The sequence below is a fragment of the Cupressus sempervirens genome, chromosome 10 (genome assembly GCF_028749045.1).
Source record: "Cupressus sempervirens isolate cs-2001-9-10 chromosome 10, ASM2874904v1, whole genome shotgun sequence".
Lineage (NCBI taxonomy): Eukaryota > Viridiplantae > Streptophyta > Pinopsida > Cupressales > Cupressaceae > Cupressus > Cupressus sempervirens.
The window spans coordinates 366837978-366850716 of record NC_143127.1 but is presented as its reverse complement, the minus strand read 5'-3'; the positions used below and the strand labels follow the sequence as shown (position 1 = coordinate 366850716).

At 36.2% G+C, this 12739-nt stretch overlaps 1 protein-coding gene across 2 annotated transcripts in view; it reads right to left on the bottom strand.

Moving 5' to 3' along the window:
* LOC149534186 (uncharacterized) overlaps positions 1-12739 on the bottom strand; it is a 97634-nt gene that overhangs the window by 47020 nt on the left and 37875 nt on the right. For both annotated transcript variants that reach the window (XM_089804925.1, XM_089804926.1), the window contains exon 4: positions 10144-10268. In XM_089804925.1, the coding sequence (XP_089661051.1) occupies positions 10144-10268 (125 nt within the window). The remainder of the gene's footprint in view (positions 1-10143; positions 10269-12739) is intronic.

Below are 12739 nucleotides of genomic sequence, written 5' to 3'. Positions count from 1 at the left end.
AAGATTTACCGTCAGTCATTTGAGTCATCCATGTTGGTGAGTCGAGTCATACTTGATGAGTTAGGCGGATTCTAACTTGGACTTGGCCAAGTCGTACATGTAACTTGCCTGACTCACCAAGTCACTGAGTCAGGTGGCTGATAATACGAAGTAATTGGTTAAATACTTGCTTGTTATTAATAAAGATTGAGAGATCAAAATATACAAAAGAATTGAACGATGTTTCCTTGGGAAACAATCGTAAAGAATAGAAACATTTTATTCTAGCTAAAAGAAAGCTAATGAAAACTAATTGATAACTACAAACAAACTAATATTAGAAACATTCTAATATTTACAATAGATTACAAATATCCATGAACTAATAATAGAAGCTTATCTATTATCGTAATACCCTCACTTAATCATTAATCTATCCACAGCACCAAGTTGTCCACTGAATTTAACAAACTTATCAAGACCAAGAGGCTTGGTGAGAATGTTTGCAGTTTGATCCGTTGTAGGAACATATTGCAAGTCTATTGTCTCGTCTTCAACCAATTGTCGTATGTAGTGACAATGAACATCCACATGCTTGGTTCGTTCATGGAAGATTGGATTTCGTGCTAATTTGATAACACCTTCGTTATCAACAAAGTTGTCGGTCCTACTGGTGACATCTGCATATCCCCAAGCATCCGCAAAGCCAAATAGCTTCACAACCTACCTCGACTGTCCCTCTGTGGAGGAGAGAGAAACTGCCTATTGCTTCTTATTGGTCCATGTGATAGCACCAAATCCAAACTGAACACATATCTAGAAGTTGACTTTTTATTGTCAACAGAGCCTGCCCAATTTGAATATGTGAACCCAAAGAGTCTAGGATTAGAACTTCGAGACTGAAGTCCAAAACTTGTAGTGCCCTTCACATAACGAAGCACACACTTTGTTGCCATCCAATGATCACCCTTAAGAGCTGTTATAAAACATGAGATGGAGCTGATTGTGAAACTGATATCAGGCCTAGTAGCAAAGAGGTAGATGAGGCTGCCTACTAGTTGCCTATATGTAGTATCATCAACAGAAGGAGAATCATATTTGGCTAATAACTTAAAACCTTACTCCATGGGTGTAGATGCAGGCTTGCAATCCTGCATACGGAATTTCTCTACCATAGCCCTAGCATATTTGGACTAAGAGATGAATATACCAGAAGACTATTGCCAAACCTCAAAACCAAGACAATAATGCATGAGCCCAAGGTCAGTCATATCAAAAGACTGGGATAAATTCTATTTGATTCCCTGAATCAAAGATGTCGAACTACCAGTGATGATCAAATCATCCACATAATGATGTCACTGTTAGTAGTCTTGATGTACAAATTTGAGTCTGAAGAACTCCTCTGGAAGCCTTGATCACTAAAATACTGATCAATTTTTATGTACCATGCCCAAGGGGCCCACTTCAAGCCATAAAGAGATTTCACTAATCTGAGAACGTGATGTTATTTAACAACCACCTTGAAAAAGGAGGTTGCATAATGTAGACCTCTTTGTGGAGATCACCATTTAGGAAAACACTCTTGACATCCATCTGATGAACCTTCCAACCAAGCTGTGTTGCCATGGCTACAACTAATCTGATTGTGCTCATTTTTGCACTAGGGAAAAATGTCTCCTCATAATCAATACCCTGAAACTCAGAAAAGCCCTTTGCAACTAAACAAGCTTTGTACTTATCCAAAGTGCCATCAGATTTGTATTTGATTTTGTAAACCCATTTGCAGTCAATGGGTTTCTTCCCTGGTGAAAGATTAGAAAGGACCCAGGTGTTATTCTTCAACTAGCTCTAGTGTTTAGATGTCATAGCATGTTCCCACTCTGGATTTCCTTTAGCCTCAGAATATGTTTGAGGTTCAAACACATTGTGAATGTTGGCCATGAGAGCAAAGTTAACAGACTTTGTAGATTTGCTCTTTTTCTGAGCAGTTCTCCCATAAATGAGCTCGTCATCACGAAGATCAGCAAGTGTCTTAGCCCACTACTTAGGTCGGAGAGGAGAATGATCAACATTAGTATCAGGGGATGCTCTATCATTAGGTTCCTCAACTAAACTATCTGGATCAAACTCAAGTAAAACATCTACAAATCTAAGTGATCCTATAGGAGAAATTAGAGGTATCTATACAAGGATCATTGGTATAACTGGAGCCGCATGAGCTACTAGAGCCCTCCCAGCAAGTGGACCTAATGGAAGTCTAACTTCCAAATCATGAGCCTTCATAGGTTGATCTGTTGTATCAAGAATAGGAGAAACAAGCATGAATGGTCTCGGCTGCTCATCGAAGACTACATCATGACTATACATGAGACGAGATGTCTCAATGTCAATCAAGTGGTAGGCTTTGCGAAGACTAATATATCTCGCAAGCACGAGTTTTTGACTCTTGGCATTCAACTTGGTGCGTGACGCATCAAGGATCCAAACAAAAGCAAGGCAGCCAAAAACCTTTAAGTGACTGATTCTAGGATTGTGACCTGACCAAGCCTCTTCCGTAGTTTTACCTTTGACTGTCACTGTGGGTGACCAGTTCAAAAGATAAACTACAGTGTTCACTGCTTCTGCCCAAAACTTCTTCAAAACATGTCTATGTTTGAGCATGGATTGAGGCCATCTCGGTGATTGTTCTGTTCCAACATTCAACTACACTGTTATGTTGTGGTGTGTAGAGTGTGGTTAACTGACATTTGATGCCATGAGTATCCAAGAAGCTAGAGAAGTCACTAGAACAAAATTCCCCCCATTATCTAATCTAAGACTAAAAATAGATTTCCCATACTCCTTTCCAACTAAAGGTTAAAACTTCTGAAATATAGGAAATGCATCTGATTTCTTTTTAAGAAAACACACCCAAATTTTTCTACTGAAATCGTCAACAAACAACAAAAAATACTTGGACCAAAGAACAAAAGGAGTGGCCATAGGGTCGCAAGTATTGGCATGAACAAGCTGAAGTACTTGAGAAGCTCGCCATTAATCGCCACTAGTGAAAGGTGTGCGATGTTGCTTCCCAGCCTGGTATGCATCACAAACGCCAAGTTTTTGAGTCTAAATCTCTAACAAATCGAGGGCAAGCTCTTCCCGAGCAAGCTGAGAGAGATATTGCACATTTAAGTGCCCATACCATTGATGCCAAAGTGTGATAACAGAAGACCGCCGAGCAGTCATAGCTAAGTCTCGAAAATCACCAGAATCAATAAGTCGAAAAAGACCATGATCCTCAAGACCCACTGAAACAATAGACTGAGTCACCCTATCAGTAATGGTACACTAATGTGAATTGAAGGTGACATCCAACTGTGCAATATGTCGCAGCAACTACCTGACTGAAAGTAGATTTAGTTCCATTCCTCGAACGTAGTACACATCGAGGAAAATGAGATTCCTCCCAATAGACTGAATCTAAATGTTGCCTTTACCGACAATGTTGTACTCCTCTGCTACCAAAAATAACAAAATCTGAGTAAGATTGGTAGTCAGTGAACTAGTCTCGGCAATGGGTGAAATGACAAGAGGCACCTAAATCAATGTACCAAGCAGATGACTTCACAAGTTCTGCAGGTCTTTTAGCCATTAAGGCATAAAAGGCAAATTTCATTTGCTCAGTGTACTCTGCATTGTTGGCTTTGGGTTGCGAACCTGATTGCTTAGATTGGGCAGTTAAGCGTTTTTGACATTCAACCTTTATGTGACCAAACTTGTGTCAATAGTTGCATTGAATGTTCTTTTTCCGTGAGCCTTCTGAAGCTAGAGCAGAGGAATTCTGTTGAGAAGACTGTTGAGACTTGCCTTTATCCTTCTGAAAGGATTTAGCAGCAAAGGCTTGCTCTATAGAGGTGGAGCTGGAACTGCTACCGAACTGTTGTGTCCACCGATCTTGCTGAAGAAAAAGTATGCAGAGATTTGTGAACTTCAAATAAACACTAGAAGATGTGATGTTGAGAGTCTCGATAAAATGCTCATAGGACTTGGGTAAACCCCAGAGAGTGATAACCACAATGTCCTCTTCCTCCATCTTGCGACCAATGGCAAGCAACTGATCACGGATTTCTTGAATCCTATTCAGGTGAGCCTGGAGTGATGTTCACTCGTCCATGATAAAAGAAAACATAGCGTTCTTCAAGAAGAAGGCTCTACTTTTCTCAGAAGTCTCATAAAGATTTTTTGAGATGTGTCTGTATCTCAGCAGCTGTCTTGCCGGATGGAATCTAAGAAAGTTGATCATCAGCTATGGAATAATTTGAGAAGCATCACCGCCTTTCAATTATTTAGATCCCACGAATCCTGATCAGTACCAAGGGCAGTCGGACATTGTGTAACACCCAGAACAATCTAATCAAAATTCCGATATTCAAAAATTGCTATTATCCGTTGCTTCCAAGTCCCATGATTTCGACCATTGAATTTTGAATTGTTCTCAAGCAAAATATTAGCCAGAGATGTCATAGCACATTTTTCAATTAAAAAGCATGAAAATCTTTTAAGGCACATACTTCAAGGCAAAAAAACTAAAGACTCGAAAAATTTGAAGGGGTACCCAGAAGAGAGCTCGAAAATCCCAAAACAGATATGTTGTCGATTTTTGGATCTGTTGGCTCAAAAATCAAAGCACCTAGAAACATCCGACGACAACCCATTTGAGATCTCGAAAAACCCACCAAGAATCTCTAAAAATAAAAATTGATCTGATACAAAAATTTAGGGTTTTGAACAAAAACAGCCTTGCTGTAAAAAAAAATAAAGTTTAACCACAAAAAATGGCGGGAATGTGCAAAAAAACAAACGACAGTTGCATAAAAATGATTGCAAGTAGATATCATAGAAAATATTTTCGAAAAATATTGCTCTAATAATTTCGAATAAGAAATTATAATATTTTTCAAAAAAATTCAAATGATTGGCTCTGATACCATATTACAAATTGGTAAAATACTTGCTTGTTATTAACAAAAACCGGGAGGTCAATATATACAAAAGAATTGAACGATGTTTCCTTAGGAAATGATTGTAAAGAATAGAAACATTTTATTCTAGCTAAATATAACTAACAGATAACTACAGCCTAACTAATATTAGAAACATTTTAATATTTACAAAAGATAACCATCAACTAATAATTGAAGCTTATCTATTATCGTAATAGCTGACTCACCGAGACTGAGCCTTCTAACTCAGCCAACATCAATATAGACAAACTTTTTTTACAACTTTTTTACCTTATTTCCCCATTAAAAACGTTCAATTTGAGATGCACGAGTCATATCTAGAAATTGCGTGTTAGGGCTTAATCAAACCCATTTTTGGAATCTAAAAAATTCAAGAAAATGATGCAAGTCATGGAGTTTTATGCGGTTCTCAAGATGCTAATGTGGTCTTGGCGGTGCGGGCGCCGCCCCTTGACCCTACCCTATACTACAATAGGATTTAAGGTTTAGAGTTTCCCCCCAGACCCCCATTTTATTTTTGAAGTACACTACAACTTTGAGTTTGTGGAATACAAGTAATTATCTACACTATTGTCATTAGCCTTGCTAGATATTACTTGATGTATACTTGACGTCTAGAAGACGACTTTTCCTTTTGGAGGGGATGATGTCCTCGACATAAAATGCATATTGTTGTGTTTGATAATATTGGTTATTTTTTAGTGCATTAATTGTCGTCAATGTATTAATTGCATTTGTAATAATGTGATCGATGTATATTTATGTATTTGATAGCTTATATTTGATAATACAATTTGTGTCTTTAAACTTTATACAATAATGAGTGCATGAAACAAGTCTTAACTCCTTCAAAACCTATAAGTTTGAAGGGTTTTTTCATTTTGCCAAGTCTTTGGCGAGTAGTTTTGTCAAGTCATGAGTCAAGTCAGCCTTGTTGACTTCAAGCCAAGTGCGAGTCTGGGAACTTTGATATATATAAACCCCAAATAAATTTTTGCATGTACCTACATACTGTGTTCTCATGCACGCACAAGACCCCATACCCAAACCAGTAACTTAGCTTGAAAATGGATGCACCAAGCTATGGAAAATTGAAAATTATAAATATAAAATTTATTTCAAGCTATCAATTAACTTTTATCATAAATTGATGAACTAATTATAAAATTCAATTATAGTCTATGTTACTCTGAGTTTCCAGGACAGGGGATGGGGAAACAGGTTTTCAGGAAGTTTATTTTTTCGCTGGAGCAGAGGATGGCAGGGGACAAATATATATATATATATATTCATGAATTTCAGCATTACGTAAATTGTAACACAACATAATTATCAATGTCATTCATCAAATCATCATAAAAGATAGCCTCAAATCAAATCATCATGCTTTAAACTATATAGAAATTATTTTATTTATTTTTGGATACTATACTTATTAATTTAATCGTTCATAAAGTTTATCAATGATTTTGTTAACCATTGATTATAAATAAATTGATGGTTGATAGTTAACAAAATCATTGAATCATTTTGATCAGTGGTTTTTTAAAATATTTTTTGTTTTTTGGCTCTAAGACTCTAAGAATGATTGCTGAAGCAGTGAGAAATTTGATATTTCTCTGCAAGTGTGAAGTTCAAACTTCAAATTCTCTCTCTCCACAGTCCAAACGCAGCTTCTTTCTCGCCAAAGGCAGTTGAAAACTTAAAACGAGCTGAGCTTGTGCAACCACAGCTGCCTTGTCTCACCATACACACCAACACTGGGTTTTCTAAGCAAACTTGGACAACAAAAACCTCCATTTTCTTTGTGTTTTCTCAGCTCAACCTCATGCAACGACAAAACCAGTGATAGCATATGTTTTCAAAGATAACAAGTCCATATTTTTGCCTTATGAGTTATAAGGTATAGCATATTTTAATACGTTTTTGTCAGGGTTGCAGTATGAGGGGTGGACAACAACATTTTAAAAATTGCAAATAAAGTAGCCGCTTTTTTGGCCAAATGGGGACGACTTGGAGATGTTCCCAACTGTCTCCCCATCCCCAAAATGGTTTCCGTTTCCAAAACTTTTCCTCTAGGAGTGGAAATGCATTTCCAGGTAACAAAGTTTATAATATTATGATGACTTTAAATATATTTTCCCTCAGGACTGAATAATTTATTTGATAAAAGACAAGATACTGACATTAAATACTAGTCATTTTAGAAAAAAAAAAAAATTCATTTATAAATAGTTATACAATTATACAATTGTCAATAATTAATCTACTACACTACCTTGTTTATTTACAAAAAATCAAAATTAGGTTTCTTTTCGGTTTATTATCTTCCTTTCAACGTGGCATCCTAACATTGCTATCGAATTCCTATATAGATTTGTTGGACAAATCTTACAATACCATGTAAACTAAATATGCAGATGTGCAGTGTTAGAAAAAAGCCAGGCTAAACAAGCAGTAAAACTGACAAAGAAACTTGTGCAGAAAAAATGCTGAAAAGAAGCTCACGAAACACTAGTTTTTTCCAACAAATTTAGGAGTTCTTAGCAGACTTGTGGAGATTAGGAGTGGCTTTTTTAAGAAATAAAATTTTAAATACCTACAAATCTAGCATGGCAAAAAAAGGGCTTTTTGAAGATAATAGTATAAAATATCCACATTGTATTGGTGTTGTACCATATCCGTAACTGTCCTTAGTACGACAGTATAAAATCCTGCAACCTTGTTAAAAATATATATAGTTGTTTATACTCAAAGAAATGACTTACCACTTGGGCAGGAATGATTTGATGAAAATTATAAAATATCAAATATTGGGAAGATTGATCTTTTATGACGGCCTCAATTTTAATTAGATCAATTCTCAACTCTCCGTATCCAACCACATGCCCCAAATAGACTAGTGATTCTTGTCCAAACTCAAATTTTATCTAGAATCTTATGTCCCTTTGCTAAGCCTGTCTAGCATGGAAAGATTGTAAGCCTATTCATGAGATTCCCGAAGGCTAATAAGTGGGTTTATGGAGCCCTGTAGGTAGTGGTAGAAGTAGTTTCTTGATTAGACAAGTATAATGAGCGTAATACCATTTTCTAAAGCTCTTCCAACACTGTCTTCTATACTTAAAATTTTTAGTAAGTCAGTGATGAGCACCAATGGAGCATATTGCCTTTTTTAGTAATGTCAATGAAAAAAATTTTTGATGTTTATCATGAGATTTGATATTCTCTGGAGTTTTTAAATAAAGATAAGTTATTGATTTACAAAGTTAAACTAAATATTTGACTTTATTGTTATTTTAAGCTATTTATTAAATGGACTGTAGATACCAAATTTAAATCAAAGGTGATTTACTTTAGTGAGTGGCCTAAAATTATTTAATGCTACATCAGGAGATTAAAAAAGGAAGTGATTCTTACTGAATAAAAACAGAACAAAAATTAATTCCCGAGAAAATAGTGAAAAAGTACTCCAGAAAAATAGCAGAACAAATAGTCCCAAAAAAATAGTGAAAAGGCATTCCCAAAATAGTAGCAAAAAAGCATTCCTGATAAAATAGAGGTTTAAAAAGTCCTGAAAATAGCAAAAAGTACTTTTTTGGAAAAAATAACAGCCGAAAAGCTATAAAAGGAGGATTGGGGCTCTCACTTTAGGATATTGAATATTGTTATTGTTGATTGTTTTGTTCTTAAAGGAGGTTGTTTCTTCTTGCTTGTTTGTGAGGACGAAATCCTCGTAAGAAACTTTCTCCACATTTTTGAGAGACACAATCTAGAGATCTGGAGTGGCTTCACTGAAAGAGTCACATTGGCGTACACTGATAATAATTAAATAATTTTCTTCGGTTTTCAACGATTTACGTTGTGCACTGGAAATGATTCAGAGAAGATTAAGGACAGCCGGTTCATTCTTGTTGCTGAGAATTACTTTAATAGCTGAGTGGTATGTCATTTTAGTGGCCATCCCATTTTTCTAGGCAGCCGTAGTGATTGGAAGGGCATTTGGAGTTTTGGAGGTTGTTTCAGCTCTTTATTTGGGCAGTGGTTGTAAGGGCTATCATCACTCAGCTGTTGCAATTTGAAGGTTATTAGTGACATACATAAGGTGTAAAGAACCTCATTCTTTCTAGTTCATACCATAGCAGACCTTTCTCTGTTCTGGCGAAGGGGTATGTTAATTTCTGTTATGCGAACCCCAAAAATGAACTGGATTGTTTTGGAAAAATATTGAAATCTCAAGACAGTAATTAAATCTAAAAAAATTCAGCCACATGTATCTCTGCTTTAAGTAATTTTATGACTTGTTTGTACTGTTAGAAGTTACTTTATTTTCTTGTAGTTTGGAATTAAAACATACATTGAAAAAAAAGGCTGTAAGAAGGCAGCATATTACAGATACAAAATCTCTCTATTTAATGTAATACCTAAGTGTCTGGCCTCATCCAGATGTCAGCAGATTACAACATGAAGCTTTCCGATAAGCCATTAAATGATAGAAATGGTGAAAATGCATCACGTGTAGTTCATGCACATATTCTATGGTTACCTATAATATTATTCAGTTCATTGCAGGCCTATAGTCTATTACAAGATAGAGTATTTACATACTTGAACCTTGTTTCTGAAGTAAAGTGGAATGATACTCTTATTGAAGGATCCAGGCAATTATGGCCATCTGAAAGATACTTTGGACTACATCCTTTCTGATATTGCCAAATTATAATTGAACTTAAATAACTATGGGTTCAGTTCATTTTTTACATGAACTCTTTACTACAAGAGCAATGATCTATCCCTGCCAATTTCCACTCATACCATAGTAATTCTTGGAGATATCCAACCCAATATTGGTTAAAAGATTAATAATCTTTTGCTAATTTCTAACAATATTTGTTTGATATTTTCAGGTCAGCACCTATCAATTACATGCATTCTCTAGGACAAAGTTTTAAGCAGCTAAATGACCGATAAACAAACGAAGGCAAAGCTTTAAGGAACAATTCATTTTTTCCATCATTGACTCGTGAATATTGATAGGATAGAAAGCATTAACCTCTTTATTAGTATACACTAGCAGAACTTGAAAAAATACATCATGGCGGATAAACAATGAGATCAAAAATTTTAAAAATAACTCATGCAAAAAAAAGAAATTTACCTTTGAACACCTTTGATCAGCTTCTCCTGATTCATCACAAAGATCAATCGTGTTTATTACAGGAACTCTACTGCGTTTACGACGTGGATTGCAATCTGCCGATGTTTTTATTGTCCCAGTAGTTACTGCATTCCATATAATAACACCAAAAAAGGAATCAAAAAGCATGCAGAGATTGAATAGTTTATAAATCATGCACATGATTAATAGAAACATATATTAAAAATGACTGGATGGGTCGATTTTCCTTTTTTAATAGACATACTGCATACATACACACAAACAGACAAAATCTAATATAGTTGGTCTGAAAAGAAAATCAATAATAAAAGTGCATTAGATTTCAAGTAACACCATATACAAAAAAATGGTTCCAGAACTTCAATAGGATAAAGTATTTGCATATGCGAATAATAATTAACAGAGAATAAAGAGTATTCCCATATGTAAAATCTCCAGTGCCAGTGCACATAACTAAGTTCTTTCTTCATTCAAAGGAGGAGCATTTCTTTCATTAATAATTTAGAATTATAAAACAAGCCAAAAGAAAGAGCATTACAATATATTACTATTTACAAATTGGTTGGATACTTATAAATACACATATTAAACCTGTTTTCTTTTACAAAATGAACAAAGGAAAAGAAGTGAATTTTATTCATTCATAAACAAGTGACAGAGCTTTGTAGGGAACGACAATTGGGATGGGTATAGATTGACTGCATTTGAATCAAATTGAAAGAGAGAAAGGCATCTTGATGAAATATTCACACATGTACAATGATTACAACAGTTACAAAACTAAATTTTACATCAGGAACAGAAAGCTTGAAATGAGGTGCACTTGTGTTTAAAATACAGGGTGACTTACATTTCTCCTTGTGAAAACCAGCATTAAATTTCTATGACATTTCATCTTCCTTCCCTGAGATAAGTGTTCATTGTAGGCAGGTACCATACTCCTTCCACCTTAGAACCCTCGATCCCATTGGAACTTGCTTTGTCATCCTATTTGATACCATCCAAGTTGATGGCATCCAGCTTAAGCTTCTTATCAACCTCCAATTTTCTGTTATTTATAAAAAATTCACAATGCTCTACAACCAATTGCATTGCATCTTTGTCAATTGATTTTACATAATTGACCTGTTATTCATGGGTCATCGCTAACTTATTGCAGTTATCAGTTCGAGCATTTAAGTTTCAGATTTAACTTTCTAAAGCACTGAAATCAGTGGACCATGTTCTCACGTAGTTGTTTACCATATGTACATTTAAATCACTATTGCCTGGGTGCTGCTCTTGTGGGTATTCTCCTTGAGCGTCTTCCAACACTAAAGTCTTTAGGGACCTGCCTCCAAATCCTTCATCCAACATGACAAATATATTATGATGCTTTGTCTAATATTTGCAATTTTCAACTCAATTGCTGGATCAACTGCCTGAAGGTGTTAACTAAGTGTGTTCCTATTTAAGTAGGAATTTTGTACCATCACATGATCATGGCTGGGCACAACTGGAAATAGATACCAAGAGCATTTGCATAGAACATTTCACAAAATGGCTTCTCTAGCAACTTTACCAGCTTATTTGTCTTTGTGTTCCCTTGCAGCTTCTCATCCTTTTCAACTTGCTTTTCAACTTGTGTGTTCGTGGTCTTACACCCACTTCTAACCCTGCTGCTGCTGGACATTCCTTTCTTTCTGATCAACTTGGTATCACAGACATTACCTTGGATAGATGCGGTTTGGTACGGGCGACATCCTTTTTATCAGATTCTTCTCTTTTCCAGATAGGCTTCGTGCCCTTCGAGCGAAGAGAAAGTTCTTTTCTCTCCCCTCTAAAATTTTTCTGGACGAAGATCTTACTAAAGCACAGGTTACAGAACTCAAACAGGGTCGAGGAATTGGGGCAGATGCTAGGCGTGCTGGGAAATTGGCGGTTATTAGGAATCTTAGAGCGGTGGTTCGTGCTTCTCCTCCTACTGGTTGGGTAGAGAGGGCAACCTCCAGACCGGCATGATGGTCTCGACAGCAATCTGACAAGAGAAGACCTCCTTCTCTTCTTGTCAACTGATGGAATGGTAATGGCTCTTTATGGTCAATACCCGGTCTTTTTCAAGATGCAATGGGGTCCTCAAATATTTTGGCCATTACTAAGACTTACAAGAGTCTTATGCGCCCTCTTCCAGGTTATCTTGGTTATCAGTGGCTGTCAGTTTGCAGGGATAAGGTCCGGACTTCAGGTGGGGTCAGTGGGTTTGGGGGTGTTGCCTATTTGGTTCGAGATGATATCTTCAATGTCACTTCAGTTGTTCACTCTAATGCCTATGCCAAATTTATGTGGGTCCAGATCAGTCAGCGGAAATATCGACAAAGAGATATTTTTATTGTTGTTTATTATTGTGGCCTCCTCTCCTTATACCATTCATGACCCAGGGAATGGAGATCCCTATTGTGACCTTCAGGAGAGTATTTCACAGTTCGAGGCTTTGGGTGATATTATTATTCTTGGAGACTTCAACACTCGAACCAAGGATCTTCAGATTCCTTTACATGATCATGGCTCTGATTTGAACTGTACTTTTGAGTTAGGT